Below are 23,737 nucleotides of genomic sequence, written 5' to 3'. Positions count from 1 at the left end.
TATTAATTTTTGCTTTTTTGTTACTATAGGTTGTGTAGAAGGGTGCATAAGGAATTATGTGAAACTATGCGTAATTATATTTAAATGCAAATCTGTCATTATATTAATTATTTTATCACAAAATGAATCCTTGTGTTACTTTTTGGCGCAAGAATGCCTTTAAACAAAAGCATCGTGAAAAACAGCTGCTCGTATTCTGTTGTTCCGGGTCATGTGTGGTATATTTTTTCCTGTAATGGTGCTTAATTACACATGGTTGTGTAATTTGGGAGTTTTGCGTTAAAGGCGTAAATCAAAATTCCCAAAGCTACGCAAGTCATGCTGGAGTAATTTAGGATTGTATAATTTGTATTGGTTTCAAAGTACGACATCTTCCGTCTACATCCTTTGGCTGGCGGAGAAAAAGACAGGAGGGAAGACAGGGGGAAGGGAGAGGAGAAGCAAGGTGAGGAGCGTGGGGAAAACAACAGAAAAAAGTTATTACATCATTGCCAAGCCTGTTTCAATGAAGCTGGTTAAGATTGTCATCTCCCCTTCTATGAGTTCATTATGTACCAGCCTGAGTAGTGGACCTAAGGTGCAGTATGCGTAGATGTATTGGGCTGGTAAGCTCGCGAAAGGTGTCGGAGAGGTGCTTTATGCATGAACCCCAGGTCGTTTAAAATTTGAGAAGGGCATGGTTGATCACCACCAATAGCTTCTCCATGCCTATCAGCTCTCATAGTTTGTTTAACCAGTCGAAGCGTGATGGCATTGTGTCTGATTCCCATTTGGATAGCACACTCACCAATCGGGCTTCAGAAAAGGATGCATCGCCGAGACCGCGATCCTGAATGTCCCCACTCGATGTGGACCCATGCTATCCGACTCGTACTCCTTGACCTACCTGCAGCCTTTGTTACGATTGACCACAAACTACTCATAATTGCATTCTGAGAAAGGATTAGATCGGACGAGGTGGTCCTACAATGGTTTACCTCCTTCCTACAGAACCGATCTCACCGAATATAAATTAACAACCTCACGTCGGACCTACTCCCCATAACCAGGAGTGTCCCACAAGGATCAGTTTTCTCCCCATCACTATTCAACAGCTACATGGAGCCCCTCACTGCCATACTCAAAAAAGCCAACATCCCCTTCCACCTCTATGCGGAAGATACCTATATCTACCTAGAAACATCCTCAATTGGAGGCATACAGAGACTAAATGACACTCTAAGAGAAGACCAGCACTGGCTAGCTCCCAACCACCTAAAACTCAACCAAGATAAAACGGAAATCCTTCTCCTATCGAACAATGAGCAGACCCCCAAGTCACTGAATGACTAAAATCCATTGATGCTCTTAACTGCAATCTTACCCTGACCCACTTTGTAAAATCCCTGGGAATCACTCTGGAACTACGTCTAAACATATTAAGAGCACTGTGAAGAGCGCATTCTACAGTGTAAAACTACTCAACAAAATCAAACCGTTCATCCCTCCCAATGACCTTAAACAGGCCACACAATCTTTGGTTCTGTTCAGATTGGACTACGGGAATGCAATCCCCACAGTCACGGCAAAATCTCACTGAGCTCCCCTCAGAACAACTCTAAATGCAGCTGCTAGGATAGTCACCGGAGTAAAGAAATACAACTTTTCTCCCTCTCTCCCCCTCTCTCTCCCCCTCTCTCTCCCCCTCTCTCTCCCCCTCTCTCCCCCTCTCTCTCCCCCTCTCTCTCCCCCTCTCTCCCCCCTCTCCCCCTCTCTCCCCCTCTCTCCCTCTCTCTCCCTCTCTCTCCCTCTCTCTCCCTCTCTCTCCCTCTCTCTCCCTCTCTCTCCCTCTCTCTCCCTCTCTCTCCCTCTCTCTCTCCCTCTCTCTCTCCCCCTCTCTCTCCCTCTCTCTCTCCCTCTCTCTCTCCCCCTCTCTCTCCCCCTCTCTCTCCCCCTCTCTCTCCCTCTCTCTCCCCCTCTCTCTCCCCCTCTCTCTCCCCCTCTCTCTCCCCCTCTCTCTCCCCCTCTCTCTCTCTCTCTCTTCTCTCTCTCCTCTCCCTCTCCCTCTCCCTCTCCCTCTCCCTCTCCCTCTCCCTCTCCCTCTCCCTCTCCCTCTCCCTCTCCCTCTCCCTCTCCCTCTCCCTCTCCCTCTCCCTCTCCCTCTCCCTCTCCCTCTCCCTCTCCCTCTCCCTCTCCCTCTCCCTCTCCCTCTCCCTCTCCCTCTCCCTCTCCCTCTCCCTCTCCCTCTCCCTCTCCCTCTCCCTCTCCCTCTCCCTCTCCCTCTCCCTCTCCCTCTCCCTCTCCCTCTCCCTCTCCCTCTCCCTCTCCCTCTCCCTCTCCCTCTCCCTCTCCCTCTCCCTCTCCCTCTCCCTCTCCCTCTCCCTCTCCCTCTCCCTCTCTCTCTCTCTCTCTCTCTCTCTCTCTCTCTCTCTCTCTCTCTCCCTCCCTCTCTCTCTCCCATACCACAACAAGGCGGAGGGCGAGAAGGGTGCAAGGTAGAGAGGGGTGAAAGGGGAGGGTGACAAGGGTGCAGGGGGAAAATGGGAATAATGTACTAGGAGGCAAATATTTGGGTCAGTATTTAAGATGTGGCTTAACGGCTTGAGCAGCTGACTTACAAGCTGGGAAGCCAGGTCAGAGTCTGGTGGGAGGCTCGAGCACCCTGTGATTTTGGGCCAATCATTTAACCTCCCGCTATATATACAACAAAAAAAGTCCACTCTGAACATGTGTTTGGGTAAGACACTGCTCTACCGAGATCCTAACATAAGAGGGCGCTGTCACTGCGAGGCTGCGTCTTCACTGTGCCTTACAGCATGGGTCAGTGTCACATGTCAAGATAAATGCCATCAGCCGTGACTTGGCCCTTCAGAGTCCACAGTATTATATATACCAGGACATGCTCCTGGCTGCTGCCTTCTGTACCTGTTTTTCCAAGTAGGTGAGATAGGCAGTGGCGTTATCGGAGCCCACGCTGCGACACTAGGGGGCACATCGGAGCTGCCCGGCTGACTGCCGATATCAAAGCGTGCTCCAGTCACTGTTAGTTTTGATTAGCTAAAACATCCATCAAAAATACAAATATATGTTTTCCTGAGATGACTCCTTGTAGAAAGTGTGAGGCGGCGAGAGAGAGAGAAATTATGGAGAATAAAGCATAAGAAAATGAAGATGTGCAATAGGAGGAAAAGCTAGAGGTTGTTATTAAAGACAGGTAGGACGATGCAGGAATGACGGAAGGATGTTAGGAAAGGGAATCGAGGGAAATGAGAACCTAGAGGTGTGCCCAAGGATGGGATTGTTTTACTACAGAAAAAGGTGCAAGGCAAGAGGCAGAAATGTGACCGTAGAAGCAGGGGAAAAGGGGTGAGAGAACAGAGGCAGCAGTTAAATGGGTTGCTGCAAAAAAAAAGACGAGAAGAAGAAGAAATAGAAAAGCAAACAGATGAGATGAGAGGGAAGGAATGAAGACAAGTGTGTCTACATCAAAAGAAGAGGGAGTGAAAGGAAGGAGGGAAAAGCTGGTAGAAACAAGCAGTGTTAGTCTGCTTTCTTGTCTCCACTGCTAATGTTACGGGCTTTTACGTAGTGCATTGATACCAACTGTAGACCCCATAGCGCTTACAGAATATGGGGAGTCTGTCTGATCACACTAGTGTGGCTTAAGTTAAGTTTAATTGTCGATCAGGTTAAGATGGGATTGTTCGATGTTAAGTTTTGTGAAGGTGAAGGACGTGCACGTACCATAGGACTTTACCAATTGTATCGCAAGGTTGTATGTTTTTATTTTGCAAAACAGAAGAGATAATGTTGTTGAAAGGCGACTTGTCAATTGCATATTTAGAGAGCTGTGCTTTGTGTGTAGGTGTCGCTCTGTGATGAGAGCAATTAGAAAAACAAGCGATGCGCGCTCTGTGCTGGGGGAAGGGGGAGGGCCATTAAAGGATAGGGGCGGAGAGGAGCCTGTGAACTCGCGGCGGAGATCAAAGGAAGGGTGGGAGGGACATTGGCGAGCGAGCATATGGGGGGTGAGGGGGTGTGCAGCCTGGTGAGCTGAATGCGTGTGGCAGCAGAGCCGGAGTGCGGCACACAGCACGAAGTGTCTGGTGGCAAATGGAAGCTGTGCACAATGCGCGTGGTTGTGCTCACATGCACTGTACCCGATCCGCACTTTGGGTGCACTTTTGAAAGCCCTTACTTTAATCTCGCCAAAGCATCCCTAACGGGATGGCTTCAGCGAGGCCTAAAAAGGCAGGCCAGATGAATCTCCGGAGCACTAACACACTACTTCCCATTCCTCCCAAAACTCACAAACAAAAAACCTTATCACGCTCCTTCTCTGGAAATGCACCTAAAATTTGGAACTTCATCCCAGTCCATATCAGGACTAACCCTTCCTTCATAAACTTCAAAAGACCGCTTAAAGACCTCTTCCTCAACCAAACTCATCCGAATGGATAGCATCCACCCAACGAGACAGAGTTCCTCTGCCACAGGAATCTCGTTCAGCAGAGAATATAAGACACCTCAATAAGAAGGCATTTACAACGCCAGCCTTTTGATTCGCTCCTATGATCCCCTTCAGGCCTTTACAGGATTCGACACGAGACAATGCTGTTTATTGAAATAATGTGTGTCCGATTTGCATCATGATAAATATTGTAAAGCGCTCTGATACCTTCGGGTCTGGACAGCGCTATATAAGACTCTTAAATGAATAACAGGATCTGTTTTGCTGCGCATAGTGCCAAGGTGATGGCCCTTCCCTTAGTGGAGTGGAGTGTAGTGGATATTTTTGGGCATTGGGCAGCTGCGGGAGGATGTAGCTAGGGAATCGGGGGATTTCTGTAGGAAAATCTGATCTACATCTGCCAGCTCTTCTTCCCATTCCCGGTGAAGTTTGGGACAATGCAATAGCAAGTGGGTGAGCGTGCCGGGATTATTGCACTGTCGCCAACATTTGTCGCCCCTCCCTTTTTAGGTCTCGCCTAGCGATGCCGTGCATGCGCTGCTTGCTTGCGAGATCTATTATCATCGGTTTTGCTTCGGAAGCTGGGTGGAAGCTCCACCCATGCTTTCCTTTGGCATGCGCCAAAAATGCTCGCTTTTGATTGCAAGGGAGGAATGTTTTTCCCCACCCTGTCTCCTGTTTGGGGTGCCTGCCTGGACAGGAGATTTATTTCAACTCCACTTTCACAAAGTGCGGCGCTGCAACTTCACATGGCACAAACATACCATGCAGCACTTTCACTGCCCCTTTCACAAACTGCGGCCAAGTTGGCGGAGGAAACAGGAGCCTCCTCATTCCTCCTCACATCCTGCCCCCCTTCTCTCCACCGATCGTTCATTGCACCTCCCGCTCCACCCATCCTGGTTTTATAAAAAAAATCAAAAAAAAAATCCCAGTTAATGGAAGTGCGGGTTTCATTGTCTCTCATCCCCACTTTCCGCGCACTACTATAACTTCACGCTCCTCCCTTTCACTCGCATCATCCGTTGCTGCTGCACCCCTTCCTGGTTCAAATTGTATTTTTTAATTTGCCTTTTTTTAAATGGTTGGCCAGAGAACGGATTTCTAGGACCCCAAGGTAAGAATGATGGTGGCACCAAGCAGGTCTTGCCCATTGTTTCTTTTTTATGCCGCCTTTCTTTGTCTGCCTCCTGCCCTTTGCCTCCTCCATTTCTTTGTTCTCTCCCTCCCCTTTAACATATTTTCCCCTCTTTCTTTCGCTTTCTCTCTGTTTTTTTGTCTCCCTGTTTCCCTTTCTTTGTCTCTGTTGCGTTGTTTCCCTTCAGCACCTGTCTCCCCCTCTGCGCGCCCCCGGCTGCTGTGAAGTATGCTGTGTGTGCGGGTCAGAGATGCCTGCGGTGTTCGCTCTCACCACAATGCCGTAATCGTCCCTTTCTCAGCTCCCCTGTAATGGATGTTTCCTATCTCTTCCAGTAGCACAGGCGGCTATTCTTAGCGTCCCAGCACCATAAAAGGCTGTAGACAGTGTCCCTAGGGGGGCCAGGAAGGCGGGGCTACTTCATCACCAAGGACATTAGGACAGAATTAGACAGAAGTCCTTTTTTACTTGGTAGCATCCAAGTCGCCCTTCCTTCCTTCTGTCGCGACCATGCTCCTCCTCTTTCTGTATTCACCCCATCACCATCTTTCTCTATCCTTCCCAACTTTCTCTATCCTTTTTACTCTTGCCTTGCCCCCACTTCCTTCCTTCCCCTCACCATCTTTTGCTCTCCCTTCCCAACTTTCTCTATCCTTTTTACTCTTGTTTTTCCCCTCACCTTCCCACCAAACTGATGTGCACTCCCGGCTGCTAGGGCAAATCTATGGGCATCTCATCAAGACCACACCTGGAAAAATAACAAGGAGAAATAGGGGATGGACAGACACTGTTGTGTTTTAGTGGCTAGCATTCATCCCTCATTTTGGATTAATAGTCACAGAAAAAAATGTTTGCACTCATATGTGGGCAAACCAAAGCGTAATCCCAAGTAGTAATTGTATTGATTCTTTATCAGTATTTAGTCCGGTCCAAATAGTAATAATAATTTATTACAATTACTACTTGGGATGACGTTTTGAGCTACAGATCATCCATCACTTGCTGTTGTTGATAGGAGTCTTACAGTTCCTAAAACCTTGATAGAAAAGTGAAACAAAGCAGACAGGCTACCTCACCAGGCTCAGACCCTCAAAAGTTAAAGGTGGAAGTTACCTCTCTTTGGCCTTTTTTTTAAATACTATTGTGGACCTCCTTTGTCTTCGTATTTACTCAATGTCTGGCCTTACCCTCTTCCTTCATCCTCACATTTTAATAAAAGTTTGCCAATACGTTTATTTGTCTAAAATGTGATTATGGTTGTCTTTTGGATCGCCTGTTTGGGTCATCATCTTTTGCTGACTTTGCCTGTTTCAGAAAGCCATTCCATGCTTAGTCTGGTCAGGACAAGGCTCTGCCAGAGTCCTTCAGTCGGGTAGGTGGAGGTTAGCTGCATAAGCCTACGGCTTGAGATATGAGACGGTGGAGGGAACATTTAGGTATAGATGACTGGCGGGCTTCCTTTACCTGTGTATAACTACCAACCCCCACCAACAGCCCCCCACCTTTATTGTGCTTTAAAAAAACGGAACATTCTCCAGTATTGAATCTTTCATAGATTCACATGCTTGTATCTTCCCCGTCGTCATGGTGGGAGTCTCACGGTAACAGAATGACCAAAGCAATATCATAGAGATGAAAGAACTGCATAGAAAACCCCATAGAGACTGAAATATTTGGTAACCAGACCTCCTTATTGTTTGGTCCAAAACTCAGCCAATCAGTAGCAAGCCCTCCCCAGCAGAACTCTCCTACCTCAGATTTCCAACCGCCTTCGTGTGAGAAAGGAGTCTCCCTGAGCTCTGCTAGGTTTGTTCCTGTGTGAACTTTTGACCTTTTTCAACTGCTGAATTTCTTCTGGACTAAGGTATTGTGATCCATATTATACCTTATAATGGCTGAAAGCTCTAAGAAGAGGCTTTTCAGGCCTTGCAGATCCTGTGGCAAAGCCAGGCTCTTTTCAGAAGATCCTCACAAGGACTGCTTATACTGCCTTCACCCCAAACATATAGCAGAAGAATGCAAGCACTGCAGAACTTTTTCTGCTAAGACTTTAAGAGATCGTGAGGCACGTCTTCTGTTGTGGCTTCAGAAGAAGGACACCTCAGATTCTGATTCAGAGGAGGAATCCACTAGCCAGGCTTCCAAAAAGAGGAAATCTTCCATTTCAGAAGATTCTGTGGATCCTAAAAAGCTAAAAACCAAGAGAAAAGAGGCTTCTTCTCGACCCTCAAACTCCTCTGAAAAAGTCCTCTGGTCATAGGTAGGTGTTTTCTGCCCCCTCATCCAGTGCTGTGGTGTCCCAGTCTGTTGTTCCTGTCAAAAAGTCGACGACAACCATCTCTACGACGACGGCAGTGTCGACAGGTACCAAGTCTGTTGCGTCGACTCCGTTGACAGGAAAAGCTATATCTCCGTCGACGAGCAACGACGTCGACCTCGTCGACGATGACGACACCGTCGACGGTAACGTCGTCGGCCATCCCCTCCATGACGTCGTCGACGATTATTCAAATTCCGACGACGAGCTCGTCGACGAGATCCTCGTCAATGGAAACTCCGGGGACGAAGGCTTTTAAATCGCCGAAGTCAAGGACCATGATCTCTATCAGATGTTTTCACTCGTCGACGGGCCCGTCGACGATAAGGAAATCTTCCGAGTTTACATCATGGACGAAGATATCTCCACTTCCTCCATCAAACTTACTTGAAATGCAGGAATCGGACGATGAGGAATCTTCGGGAGTGGCGTATAGTCCCTCCCAACTACAAATCAAGAGTCAGGACACGGATGAGGAGGAAGTTTACTCCTTTAAAGATGCTACTCCGACTAAGTCCACAAGATACAAATCTTTTCAGGAACCTTGTGACTACGAGGAGGAAGAGGAAGAACAGCAACCTGAAAGAAGGGAAGAATCTATATCAATGCCTATATCGCTAGTAACTGACTTATGTCTTATGATTAATGATTACTACTGTCGCTTCCCTGAGGCTAATACCACAAATCTGCCAGCTCCAGTAGTTCAGCCTCAAGCACCAGTAAAACAGTCTTTACCTGCAGCGCAAAGAGTGCGCTCTCCACCAATAGTCACAATAAGAGATGACTTGGCCGACAGTGATGGAGATGATCAACCGGAAGAGGGTGAGCTTATTCAGGACGCTTCGGCTGTAGTAGAATGGGAGGAGTAGATTTTACCAACAACCCCTTCTCCATCTCCTTCACCAGCGAACTCGCCTCCTCAAGGCATTAGAGGGTTTCATGATTTAATCGAAAAGGCTGCTAAAAGATTTGAACTTCAAATGCCGGTTCAAGCAACAGAATGTTTCTTATATGATTTTAAAGAGGACTCAAGAAGGTTAATCAGATCGATCCCAATAATACAGCATGTATAGGATGAGGGTCTCAAAATTTTGAAGACACCAGCTTCAGTGGCAACGTCGGTTCCAAGGATTGAAAAGAAATACAGAGCGCCAGAAACTTTGCCTGCGTGTTTGATAGGACATCCACGTCCGGAATCGGTAGTGATGCAGGCTGCGCAGAGAAACTCTAAAAAATCCGGTATCCACATCTATGGCTCGGCCGGATAAGGAAGGAAGAAGAATGGATGGAGTGGGCAAAAGATTAGTAGTAATGGCAGCCTCTACCATCAAAGGCGGCAAACGCCTTGGCTCTCCTTCGCCGTTACAACAGGCAGATGTGGTCCGATATAGCACCACTATTGGCTCATCTACCAGTTGATAAAAAAAGAAGCAGCAGCGGCTATTCTACAGGATGGATCAAGAGCGGCCTCGGAATCCATTGATACCGCCATGGATAGATCTTCGATGGCTTTTTGCCAGATGGCGGGAGCAGTGTCGCTTAGACTGCAAGGTTGGTTGAAAGCTACCTCTTTTTGGCCTGAGGTTCAGGCCACGCACTCCAAGGCATTAAGGCAGACACGGACATGGCGCGGGCGCAGGTGTCCCTTCAGCAGAGAAGATTTCAATCCTTTCGGAGAAGAGGAGCTAGAGGTCAATTTGGTCAAAGGTCATCGTATCAGTCGAACAGATACCAGCCTTACAACCAGCAAAATTACCGACCATATCAGTCTAACCAGCAATATCGCTCCTTAAATTCCTCTTTTCAACAACAGTCTAGAGGTAAAACCACGGCTCGAGACAGGGGATAGCAGTCTAATAGACGGCAATGACTTACCCATGGCGCCCTCCAACTGGTTTATACCCGACAACGACCATTATCTGTCTCTCGAAGCATTGGATGTCAATAACATCAGACAAATGGGTATTGGATGTAATACACAAGGGACATACCCTAGAGTTTGTCCAAATTCCACCTCATCACCCCCCAGTGTTCAGACATCAACAACACCTTTCAGCTCTAAGAACGGAAGTTTTATCGCTTATTCAGAAGGGAGCTATATAGGAAGTCCCTTTTCAACAGAGAGGAAAAGGATTTTATTCGCACTTTTTTCTGATAAAGAAAAAACAGACTTCAAAATGGAGACAGGTATTGGACCTAAGGGATTTGAATCAGTACATCAAGAACATCCCCTTCCGTATGCTTTCACTGCAGGAGATCCTCTTGCTCATACGACAGAAAGATTACATGGCATCTCTGGATCTTATGGATGCATATTTCCATGTTCCAATTCATCGGAAACACAGAAAGTATCTGCGTTTTGTAGTGGAGGGGCGCCACTTTCAGTTCAAGGTGTTACCCTTCGGCCTAAAATCGGCACCACGGGTCTTTACAAAATGCATGGCCCCAGTCGCAGCTCATCTACAATTGCAGGGGCATCACATTTTCCCCTACCTGGACGATTGGCTTGTAAAGGGTCCTTCTTACAAGAAAACTCAGATCTCATTAAACAGCTGCATGGATCTCTTTCAATGCCTGGGTCTGCGGATCAACCTGGAAAAATCTTCAATAATGCCCTCTCAATCGCTCCAATTTCTAGGGGCTTTAATTTGCACAAAGGAAGCGAAAGCATATCCGTCGGAGGAGCGGATTCGGAAAATATTAAATCTGGCCTCAACCCTGCAGTCAAAAAAGTACACTTCAGTAAGAATACACAAATCCTTGTTGGGAATGATGTCTTCCTGTATCCCACTGGTTCCAAACTGCCGTCTACAGATGAGGCCTTTACAGGAGCTACTAGAGAATCAGTGGATTCAGTATCAAGGGTAATTCGAGGATCGGCTCATCATTTCTTCTTCAATGAAGAAAGCTCTGTCATGGTGGAAGCTACGAGAGAACCTGATACAAGGCTTAACTTTCGAACCACACCGTCATCGCTATGTAATGACGTCAGATGCTTCGCTGCAAGGTTGGGGGGCGCATCTTCAAGAGCTACAAATCCAAGGTCACTGGTCCGAGGAGGAGGCATGTTTGCACATCAACATGCTGGAACTGAAAGCGGTATTCCTGGGCCTAAAGGATTTCCTTCCCAGAATATGCGGTTCTACGGTACTGATAAAAACCGACAGTACCACGACGATGTTCTACCTTCTAGAACAGGGAGGGACAAGATCAAAACCACTCTTGTCCCAAGCTCAAATGATCTGGAGAAGGCTCAAACGTCACAACATATCTATTCAGGTTCAACACATCCAGGGAATACACAACACAAATGCAGATGTTCTGAGCAGAACAGCCAGTGTGTCCCACGAGTGGGAAATAGATCATGCTCAACTACAAGGAGTCTTTCAGCGGTGGGGCACGCCAACATTAGATTTGCTCGCAACCCAGGACAACTCAAAGTGCGACCAGTTCGCCAGCAGATATCCACAGATGTGATCCTTAGGAAATGCGCTGCATTTGAAATGGACGGGAATGTTCGCGTACGCGTTTCCTCCATTTCCCCTGATTGCGAGAGTGCTTCGCAAAATGAGGTCAGAGCCATGCCATATCATTTTAATAGCTCCAGCTTGGCCGAGGCAAGCATGGTTTTCAGAGCTTCTCCAACTTTCTGTGTGCAACAGAATACTGTTTCCGATAACTTAGGACCTGATCTTCATTAACAAAGGACAAATTCTCCACCCAAATTTGATATCACTGCACTTATCAGCATGGAACCTCACGAGTAGGAGTTCAAATCTCTAAACATTCCTCAGGATTGTAGGAACATTTTGGCTCAATCTCGAGCAGTCTCCACAAATAAAACATATGTTGCAAAATGGAAAAGGTTCTGTCAATGGTGCACATCTCAGGAGCTTCATCCGTTAACAGTTTCTCCAGAGCAAATCTTGCCATATCGCCTTTACGTATCGAAAGCTGGTCTTTCACATGCGTCATTGAAGGTGCACTTAATGGCAATTTCAAGATATAGAAGAGTTCCAAATCAACCTTCTCTCTGGTCGCAGAGAGTGATCAAAGAATTCATCAAAGGTCTCTTCAGGGCGTTCCCTCCGATTCAACGCCCTCCGATCCCCTGGCACCTTAATACAGTACTATCTCAACTTATGAAGCCTCCTTTCGAGCCAATACATAAGGCAGACCTGCAATTCATTTCTTGGAAGACAGCATTGCCTTTGGCCCTCACATCTGCAAGAAGGTTAAGCGAAATACAGGCCTTCTCAATAACGGAACCCTTTCTTCAGTTTCGTCAAGACAAAGTGATTTTAAGGACAAACCCTGAATTCATTCCTAAAGTCCCCACAATATTTCATCTCAATGAACCGGTAATATTACCTACTTTCTTTGGAAATCCTTCAACAAATGCAGAGAGGGCCCTACACTCACTAGACATTGAGATGTTTAAAATTCTAAATCAACAGGACAAAACCTTTCAGGAAGTCCAACCAACTGTTTATAAATTTTGAGTGACAGAGAAAAGGACTGCCTTTATCAAGATCAAGTATTTCAAGATGGATTACATCGGCTATTGTCAAATGTCATGAAAAAGCCTGGAATCCACTGTGCTCCAAGGTACAAGCGCATTCCACTAGAAAAATGGCAACTTCAACGGCATTATTTGTAGGAGTGTCGCTGCCAGACATTTGGAGAGCAGCAACCTGGAAGAGCGTCCACTCTTTTGCTAGATATTACTGTCTAGGTACTGCGTGGAAGGAGGATACGGCAGTGGGACAAGCCGTTCTACAGCGTCTATTCCAATAAGGTACCCCTTTTTTCTATTCAACTATTTTCTAGGTATGCAAATGTGTATATATTCATATGTCTACAAGGGACTATTTTCAAGAATACACAGACTGATGAACAATGTTTATTTTATGCTCTAACTTTAAATGCTGTTATATGTGATTATCCAGTGATGGTGAATGGTGTCAAATGGTTATGACATCACGAAATTTAGGAGCAGAACCAGAATACAAAGGTTCTATCCTGGAAACACTATGATTTTTGGGTACTACTTGCTGCTCTGATACAAGCATGTGAATCTATGAAAGATTGAATAAGTCGATATCTATCGTTGGGGGACTTCTCCTTTATTTGCTGACAACAGAATTACCATTGTTCATCGGAAATATTGTGACCCAAATCACCTTCCTATGCCATACCTGCCCTGGGGCCCTCCGTAGGCATACATTCCATCACCGCAGTTTATAATATTGTGATTAGTTTATTTTGTATCGGATTAGAAAGCAATATTGTTAGAACAGGCAATACTGGAGGCTCCTCCGGGAACCCTCATAAACAGATGGCGAAATTTATGAGGGTGAAGACTTGAATGGCAAGACAAATTAATGATCAAGTAAATTGGATCATATTTCCTCTCTGCCTCCTTAAACTCCCAGCTCCCACAGTGATTCTTTGAGGGTTTCTTTTTGATGGGAGAGAGCTAGCAATAAGGACTTGTGTAATGGAAAGTGAAAGTATGTGACAAATTTATATGTAGGAGGACATTAGGTGCACCCTCAAGATTAATGAAGAACATGCCTCCTGATGTTCCAGCAAGCACAGTGGCAGTGCTTGATTCTGTTTATTCAAGCTAGGCTGTTGTGCACAACCAGAACTGTAGTGTATCCCTTTTATCTGAAAAGCACAATTTGAGGAGGAATCGTATTACCAGTTAATAGTTGTCCTATCTAAAAAGCATTCCACGTTTGTTACAGCTAGTCGGACCTTCCTTTTTAATCAACCAGGCTTTTCATGTTGGTAAATGTAGGCCATAGCTCTAATAGGAACCACTAGATATCCACTAGATCAAGGAAATGCATATGCAAAGTTCTGTGTATTAGACCACCACATAATGGCATCATATAGTTGTGAAACCCTGAAGAATTGCTTTTTATTTTTTTTTAGAGGTGGCACAATCAAGCACCATAATGATATTTTCATGGCACTGGCATGTTTAATATCCTTGCACTGTTAATGAATGAGAAATACAAACCTACAAGTCTAAGACTACAGCTTGGTGTTTGTTAAATGGCCAGATTGAAGAATGTTGCTGGTAGGGCCTGGGGGCAGCTTTTGTGACTGGCAGTATCAATTAGGAGGTGGGACCCATTTTCCTTCCTAGCATTAAGGCACATGGCAAGCTAGTGACACCCCTGAAGAAAATAGGTTTGTAAGATAGTATATACACATTTCAGATAACTGCCTTGAAATTGAAACACTTCTTGGTAAACATCTTTTTTCTTCACAGAACACTTTTTGTTGATTGTTGTATAAATCACAGATCAATGCTACGCTATTGCCTTTGTTTTGCTCCCCAGTTACATTTTACCATTTGAAACATTGACTCAATACATGTTTCACCTGCCGTTCCTAGATTCCTCGTGCCAGCTTCTGCTGAGGTCGGTGTATATTAAAGTTTGTTTCTGTGCCTGCTTTATCTCTAAATCTACATCCAATAATATATCCTTGGTGTTTTTGTAATCATGTAGAACATGGCAATTTTCAGGTGTTAGTCAAGGAAGTAGCTAATGGCTGGGTTTTCAGTAAAACAACATTAAATTAAGTTTTATATTCTTTTGTCAAAAACTGTTCTTGTATAGTGTTTTCTAATTCCCCCCAAATGGGATAAATTATACTGTTTCCCAAACTGAATTTGCACTGATACTCATATTGCCTTACAGATGATATCAAGCTTCTTAGACCAGCAAGCAATTTTATTTGTGGACACTGCAGATCGCTTGGCCTCGTTAGCCAGAGATGCTTTGGTACATGCTCGTCTGCCCAGCTTTGCAATCCCATATGCTATAGATGTCTTGACTACCGGATCTTACCCACGACTGCCAACCTGTATACGGGTAAGCTCACTTTAAATTCTAATGAAGTCTCATCTCCTAGTATTTGTTCCCCAAGGTGCTGAAGAGGAACATGTGTTGCCGATATGGTATCATTTAAATATTTTATAGGATTTAATGAGCAATGCAAAGAACACTTCTTCAGTGTTTGGGTCCACTCCTGATTGGACGCTTCCATAGTTCTCATTTTTTCCCCATGTATTTAAATCACTCACACAAATTGCAAATATTGTAGCCCGATTTGGCTAGTGTCCTAGACTGAAACTCTTTCTAATCCGTGGAATGCCTAACTCAGAACTGCCCTTCCTAGCCTTTAATTTATCCAAGACCAGAGTCAGTCTATGCAGATTCATTTTAGTGTGTTTTCATGCTGCTCATTATGTTATCTCAATTGATCCTTAAAATATATAAAACTAGCAGGCTTGGGGTACCCACACAGTCTTGTATTGTTTATAAACCTCTGAATGTTTTTTAAAAATATTTGCTTCACTAATGGGTTGCTTGAGCACTTCTTGTTTTTCAGATTAGTACTGGAACTAATGCAGATGGAGTTGTTTTTAGGGAATAAGAGAGAATATTTTCTAATGGGGTGAAAGAGTTTGCTGGAAATAAACTGATTGGAATGTTTCCTAGATGAAATGACAGGTCGCTAAAGCTCAAACACTGCCTCTTCGGTTTGCAGATTGTAGGTTAAAGAAAAATGTGGGATACATGTCTGGAGAAATATTCCAGAATGTTTGGCTTAGCGATATGCGTTCCATAGTAAAGCCGGATACCTGGGAAGAAAGAGAAGTCTGAGCATGAGATGACCGTGCTTCTGGAAGAGGCAAAATGTGCTGAAACACTATAATGTAGGTGTGTCTAAATCAGTGCTGTATAACAAGCTCAAAAGGACACACTGCTAAGTCAAACATGGCTCATGGAAGGGAGTCATACAATTGTTGATTGAAATGTATAGCTGCAAGAAAAGACTTCCTTTGTATGATCATCCCCCAAGTTTTTGAACTGATGCTGCTGTTTTTTCGCCTCTTTAGGGCACTGGGCCTTGCTGTCCAGGCACCTTTACATGTGCTCTGACCCCCTTAGTACGTACAATTGCTTAATACCTAATCTGTTTATTTAACTTTCTAATGAGGCACTAGTGTAAATGCCCCTAGTGGACTGCATGGTACAAAAGGGGGTGGTGATGGACGGAGCATCTGAACCAATCAAACACTCACACCCAGTCAACAGATCTGGGTTTAGTCCATCACCGTTCTTTAGCCCACTCTGCCACCCCATTTCAGACATGGCCATATGCAAATCAGTCTGACCCTGTGCCTCATGGGAACAGTCCAGCCCGAACTGCCAAGCCATGCCTTCCCTGGACCGGAAACAAGCTTCAGAGGACCGGTTTCTGGCATTTCAGCCGTCTTCAGCCCGGCTTGCTTGAATCCAGTGGCAAAGTGAGCAAGGGACTCACGTCTGAGCATACCCTGCCAACTTATGGCGAACACAGTGATACAAAAGGGGGTGGTGATGGATGGAGCATCTGAACCAATCAAACACTCGCACCCAGTCAACAGATCTGGGTCCATCACCGTTCTTTAGCCCACTCTGCCACCCCAGTTCAGACATGGCCACATGCAAATCAGTCTGACCCTGTGCCTCATGGGAACAGTCCAGCCCGAACTGCCAAGCCATGCCTTCCCTGGACCGGAAACAAGCTTCAAATTTATCACCCCTAGTGGACTGCAGCACTTAATTGTGCCACCGCCACAGTGATAAAGGTGAAAACGTGACTCAAGGCTGGCCAGTCCAGCCTAATCGGGCTGTGTTAAAACTGCCGACTCAACATTGCAAAATAAACCCTTTTCCAGGTAAAATCCTTCCTTTTCAATATTAATAAGCCACCCATAGGTAAAGCCATGGTAGCCTACTGGGCAAGGTGCTTAATACTGTAAAAACAAGCATTGGCATAGCCAATAGGTCTCGCTTTTGGGACCTTATAAGAATTTAATTATGCAGCACAATATCCTTGGTGCAACATCAACTGGTGCATGGCTAAACACTTATGAGGTCCCAAAGGCGAGGCCTATTGGCTATGCCAATGCTTGTTTTAGGCTTTGAGAGCTGTTTTTTACCCTCTGGAAACAGCTGAACCAATTTACATGGGTACGGCTATGAATTATTCGTGCTAAACATGGCAGTGTAAAGCTGTTTTATTGCTGTGAGTGTAGTTTGCGTGCTTCTCAGGGTGTAGACCCTGTCTACATTTACAGCATCCCTTATGGTGAGGTATGCGGTAGTATGGGTGCAAAACACCCCCTGATGGAATAAGTTTTTTCATGTTGTTTAGTCGGTTTTTGCATCCAGTTACACTTTTTGTGGCATGCAATGGGCAAAAACATGCAAAAAAGATCTTAGCACGCAGTATTCCTCCTTTGCATGGTTTGCCCTTGGTGGAGCATAGACGAAGTAGTTGTGCAAAACAAGGAAGTGAGTGCATTTTGAGAAAATCTCTTATGAGTGCAAGGTGGAAACCTGGTGCAAAAAATGTTTTGGTTGATTGAAATACATGCTCCTAACCTATAATGAAGGGCTTACTTAGCTGGGTTGGATTAACTAATATAAATGCCCATGTCTTCAGATGTTGCCTCGGCAGGGCATTGCTGTAACACAGAGTAAATATGACCAAAGTTGGGCGTTAGCTGATGTACTTTAAAAATCCAGCAGAAGGCTGATCTGGCCATGTAGGACAAAGGAAGTGCTCCGAGAGGCTGGGGACCTGGGTGTTGATTTTAGGGGTCGGTAAACCGGAAGGATCATCAGCTATGCAGCCAGGCAAACAGCCCTGAGGAAACACACACAGTTTTTAGACACGTGTATAACTCGCCCCTTCCCCAAACTCCAGAAGACGGTCCTGCTCAGTCGCCACATTCACTCGATGTAACAAAGTGTTGCTACTCCCACCACTGGTCCAGTCGAATTCTACGTACAAACAAACCTTCTGACTGGCCTTTTATCAGGACATGTACCCAGGTATTAGTGTGACTAAAAGTGTCCGATACCTAACCTGTCAGAGCAGTCCACTTAGCAGGGAGCCCTGCAGTTGTACGTATATGCAATGCAAAATGTCATCCCCTGGGGACAGTAAAACGAAACAGAGCTGTGAGGAGGCGTTTGATGCGTTCTTTGTAAACTGCATGTTCTCTGCCCAGGCTCCTGCTGCGGTAGAATTAATTGTTTAAATAGTCCTCCCCTCCCACAAGATAGCATACAATTGGCACCTCAGGCCCTCCGTCCAAGGATCACTACTCGATAGGAAAGAAGACAGAAGGATTGTCCTGCTTCTCTCGGGACCCAGCAAAGAGCGGCTGTTCCAAAGACTAGTCTGCACCCAGTGGGTCCGCAAAGCAGGCTATGTCCACTTATAGTAAAGAGCTGTGCATGTGCCAGGATGGAAGAAGGGACTCTGGGGGCTAGTTGGCTAACTTCCTGTGAAGCTTCCAGACCACCAAAAGCAAATGAACCCTGCACTCAGCTGCCCAGGAACGCCTGCCTGCCTCTGGACGCCAATGTGTCCTATTGGGCTTTTGTGTCCTGACCTTCACGTGGTGTCTCAAAGTCTGTAAAACCCTTAGCCAAGGTCGAAGTGGACTCTGGTCCTCCAAAGAAAAGGATTTACTTACCTGCAAGGTATCAGTGAGACTGCTGTAACTGGGGGTTAATTTGACAAATGGCGACTGAACCTGCCCTGGACTCCCCTGCTGCATCATTGGAACTCGAGTCCTGATGCTGGAGGGGATCCCTGATGTCTGTGGCGAACACCCACTGCATCTCCAGCATCCTCCGCATCAGGGCCACTTATTTGCTGCACAGCGGTAAAGGAGAAAAGTGCACCAAGTGCACGAAAACTAATCCGCACTACAGGTAACAGTCTCCCTGGACCTAAGGGGTCCCTGTGACTGCCGCCCGACCCGTTGTGCCCTATCCAAGTAAAGAAAGGTAGCTATTCTAGCCAGTTGGCACCTAGCTGCTAAACGGATTACAATGATTTACTATATTTGTTACTTCTAAATGCTTAACACTTGTTCCTTTGATTAAGTGTGAGTGCTCTGTTCACAGCTACCCAGGACTAGGCTAAGGGTTTTAATAAAGAAACCTAACTGGGCCAAATAAAGATTGTGAGACTATTGCACGGTGAGGTCCCAAGATCACACCACATAATAATCCATTTTCCTACAGTAGACAAGGGGTTAAATGTACTCCTATTCTGAGAATTAAGGCTTTCAGTCCCTTAGGAGACTGCATATCCAAGCTAGTGGAGTAGGGTATGGTGTTGAAGTTAAAGATCTGGTGTTCTTATTTTGGTTTTGAGGTTTAACATAACTAAGTGGAAATTGGGAGACCTCAAGAGGAAGGCAGGTTCCCAAGTTATCCTAAGGTAGTAAAAGTGGTCTATGGAGATATGTGTAGTTGGTTCCTAGAGGTCCTATCTAAAGTGTCATTCTCTGAGAGGAGAATAGCAACAGAAATTGTGAAGGAGTGCAGCAGATGTGAGACACACTACTTGAACACCTTCTTGCCCAACCACAAAAATGGTCATAAACAGCATGTAGACACTAGCTTTATGTAGAACAAGGAAATGCTTGAGACAAAGAGACACCAAGACCAACGAAGAACAAGTTTGAATGTGGAAATTAAATTGACTAACAGTTAAAGTAGAGAGATGGTGATGTTCACAAGCTAAAAAGTTAAAATCATTTTGGGATAGCTTCAGAGTACTATTCTGTTTTTTAAAATCCATGAAAATATAATTGACCCTGCTGGTAATAATGGAATGTTGATGTCTATTTTATTATGAAAATAAAATCTGATGTAAATAAGTATTTGTATGCACATGTTGTCAAAAGCAATTTTTAATTTTTGGGGGGAACCTGTCCTATCAACTCAAAAATAAAAAATTATAAGACAGGTTGTCAAGTGAATTAGCTCACAGTACTTCAGTATTACCTTCCTTCTGTTGCTAGGATAAAATAATTCCCCCTGACCCCATCACCAAAAGTGAAAAGGTAACTACTCTTCATCAGCTGAACCAGATTCTTCGACATCGGCTAGTAACAACAGACCTACCTCCACAGTTGGCGAATCTTACAGTTGGTAAGGGTCCAAGTTGCTTTGAGTATTAGCTATATATGACTTCATGCTTGCTTGTTGTATCTTTTAATTATCACAGTTTATTTTCTGATGTACATTATTTGTGTAAACCGTAAAAATGGAGCTAATTAAGTGCATATGTTCTTTTTACACTTCTATTTTTGTCATTGATTTTAACTTGTACCATGATCCCATTGATTGTTCCATCACCTTGTTTATTATTACTTAGTTTCCTTGTCCTTACTCTAAGGGTTAAGGATCAGGGATCCTGACTAATGATACGGTCTAAGTATACAATGACTTGGGCGTAAGGCATTTTTCCTTGTTATATAGCCACTGTAGAAGTATTGGTAGTTGAGTGAAAGGCGATAAGGTAATAGTTGTTTGTGTTTAGTTAAAAAGGAGCACAGTGTTTTGCCTCCTCATGTATTTTATAAATAGTTGTGTGGAAGCCTGAGGTCCTGTGCATGATAATGACAAATGTTTTGAAATTCTTTGGTGTCCACTGACTTGTATTCTAGGAGTGCTTGAACATATCCTCACTTCATTCCCTCATAAATAAATGAGCCTGGTCTATGGACTGATTGCGTTGCAATGAAAATGTAGTTTGAAGGGGCAGAGTAATAGGCGTTTCTGGCCATCTATTGAAAATTCTCTGCACATCTACCAATTTAAACTCTTGTATCAACTCATTTATGGTCAGAAAGGCTTTTTCGTTGCCAGTGTAACACCACAATTGCTTCTGTGTAGAGAAGCATTCAACCCCGTCTATGTTCCTCTGTTTTTATGGGAAAGCCAATAGTAGGGTGAAAATGTTAATTCGAAACAAAGAGATTTGTGACCCCTCTCCCACAAGAGGGCCTGCTCCCTGCAAGTTACATTGACCAAGAAATTAATGTGATAAGTTGAAGATGAAGGGTGTTTCTGAGGTGCACATTGAACTTGAGCTTAAGAAATGGAGACTGACCAATACTACAAATCCATTGTTCCTTCTCTCCGTGCCCTGACTAGTGCAAATAGTCAGTCTAGTCATCAATAACAATTGGCAGTATCTATATTGAATGGGACATCTTCATTTCCAAGTTAGTTACTCTGCATTTATTTTTATTTTTCACATGTGCTTCAGCACTGCTCCAGGTAATTACAAAAATATAAATTGCAATTTTCAGTTTAACAATTCTACTCTACTGAATATTGAAAGGCAGGTATGTTTGACTGGGGCGGTAGCTACCGGCATATACCCCAAACATATTTATCTGAATAAAACAGTGAGCACGGTCTCCTTACGACGCTTGAGGCTGTTTCAGCAGCTCGCAATGTCAGTCTGTTGTAGAGGTATACAACTTAAGGCACAATGCTAGACAGCTACTATGTGGTCCCCAGCCCCCCCCCACCCCCCCCACCCCCCATCTGATACTTAACTTACTAACAAACAAATATTACTCTCACGTCCAAGTCGGCGCATATTTTGGCAACAGAAGCAGTGTCCAGAGACAACAGGGGCGTGTCAGCATCTGGCAAAAGAAGCCACGGAAGTCACCTCAGCAAAAATGTGTCCCTGTTCATCTATTCTCGGGCAAGCTACTAATATCGCATCCCAGGCAGGCAAGATCGGGACCCTGCGCACTCCTCTGGAGTCCCCTCCCTGGAGCACCTCCATCTCACGTTCCTACCATTTAACCAACTCCTTCCCCTATCTGTACAGGTCGAAGTCAGCGGCAGATTCCAGCTCATCATCAGTTGCCTACGGACAAGAATAATAGCTACATCTGAAAATCTGTCAGTCACCATTTGGGCTGCCCTGTGATTATGTTCAGGTCCAATAAGCACAGTTGTGGGGTACAGTCAAATTGTCTCTCCATGGCTCGACGGATAACTTTCAATGCAGCATCTGGGTATGGAACCAGAGTCTGGCAAGTCCATAACCTTTTGACTGAATCCTGTGTCGTCCGCGTGGCATCAGGGGCACGCCGATGTAGCTCCAGGGAACATGGCATGTTTGTGCCTAGGGCTGAGGTACGCCTGATACAAAAAGTAAAACTGGATGATTTTAAATCTGGCATTAAAGCCAGAGTTTGCCTCCGGGCTGATTCACAAAGGTGTTAACCAGATCTACCTCCCAGTTTTGGTGCAGCTAGGACAGATCCAACCGTGCCTCTTTCAACAGAGCCCTATAGATAAGTTGAACCGCCTTTGCTCTCCCCATTATGAGGACCAGGTGGCGAAGGAACTCATGTTCTGGAGGTTCTGCGTCGCCCAAAACCCACCAATCGTTGACCTTACCCAACAAAGCCCCATGCAGCAGGAAGTGCTGCACCAAGATGTCATACGCCTTCCTCAGGTCTAGGAAGGAGCTAGCCTTGCCCCTGTAAATAAATCACCCAGTATTGTAAGCCCTGCCTCTGTTGACTGATGCAGGTCAGCCCAGCCCCCCCGGTGGTGTCTGTACCTTGTGATCGTCAAGGGGAGCTTGCAGGTATACGGGACACTACACTGCAATGCCCTCACCCACACATACCACACCGTCCTAACTAACACATTCCTATCGATCACCATCATGTCTGGGGCAGGCTTTAATAAAATCAGATTTAAATGAACTCTGGAAGGTAGCCCCATGCTCTGGGTGACCCACAAAATCCCAGCACACCGACTGCCACTAAGCCAACCATTGTAATTGGGCAGCTAAATAATCAAGCTCAAAGTCCGAAGTAGCCATTTCACCCTTGCCTGGAAGACCCCAGACCAAGGTCAGAAGGATGCGATTCAATTCCAGAAAGAACGCTCTAGGGAGCGCCACCGGCAAGGCAGCAAACTAATAAAGCAGTAGCAGCATTACCATCTTAAAAACAGCTGTCTAACCACTGACCGTTAGGGATATTGTACTCCAGAAGGCCACCGACCCCGCAAGGCTGAAGTAGTCCTGTCAAAGTTACCCTCTTAGAGTAGCTCTGCAGATCTCTAGACAGCGACTCCCAAGTAGCGAATGGTAACGTGTCTCCACTGTAGCATCGGCACAGTAGTGAGGAGCTGTGTCTCCTCCAAGTCTGATCTCAGTGAGTAGGTGCAGGATTTTTACCAGTTAACCTCTAGACCGGGCAGTTGCCCGAAAACGGTCTCTCTAGGTCGGAAGCCTCACCCCACATATACTTTTTTTTTGATTTTTTTTTTTAAAGACATTTATTATACACAAAGAGAAGTTACACTGCGTCATGCCAACAACCCGGAGGCAGGCCGCGATGCTTACAGATGGTGTTCAATGGCGGGTATATTACAAGGAATCTGAGGGGCGGGGGGGGGGGGGGGGGGGGAGGGGAGGGGGGGGGGGGGGGGGAGGGGAGGGGGGGGGGGAGGGAGGGGAGGGGAGGGGAGGGGGGGGGGGGGAGGGGAAGGGGAGGGGGAGGAGAGGAGAACCAGGCAAAACGGTGGGTCGCGCGATCAATGAAGGGGACATATTGCTAGGTCGGGTGAGCACCTGGTAGATACCAGCAAGGGCAGGAGTAGGGCGATCCACAGCCCCGAGGCACATCCGCCCAGGCAGTAAGTAATCCACTGGAGAAAGGGTGGACTCGGTGGGAGGCCCTCAACCCATGTCATCAGAAACGCCCACGTCAGGGGAGTCCTCGGAGGTAGCAGATCCCGCCCGCTCCCTGGCCCACTGAAGGAACGGCTCCCAAATGTCTTTAGGTCTGGAAGCGGTGGGCATTGACTCCCAGTAATGCGCGAGCTGCGTCTGGCCATAAGTCATGTCTTTAATCCACGCCGTAAACGCAGGCAAGGTCCTGCGGCCCCAGTGTATCGCCACC

The 23,737-nt window shown here is 45.7% G+C and overlaps 1 protein-coding gene across 2 annotated transcripts in view; it reads left to right on the top strand.

Moving 5' to 3' along the window:
* Window positions 1-23,737, top strand: part of MED14 (mediator complex subunit 14) — a 941,548-nt gene that overhangs the window by 45,609 nt on the left and 872,202 nt on the right. For both annotated transcript variants that reach the window (XM_078658290.1, XM_078658289.1), the window contains exons 4-5: window positions 14,625-14,798; window positions 19,808-19,937. In XM_078658290.1, coding sequence (XP_078514416.1) covers window positions 14,625-14,798; window positions 19,808-19,937 — 304 coding nt within the window. The remainder of the gene's footprint in view (window positions 1-14,624; window positions 14,799-19,807; window positions 19,938-23,737) is intronic.

The sequence above is a fragment of the Lissotriton helveticus genome, chromosome 8, assembly GCF_964261635.1.
Source record: "Lissotriton helveticus chromosome 8, aLisHel1.1, whole genome shotgun sequence".
NCBI lineage: Eukaryota > Metazoa > Chordata > Amphibia > Caudata > Salamandridae > Lissotriton > Lissotriton helveticus.
This window is presented reverse-complemented; position numbering and strand designations above follow the sequence as displayed.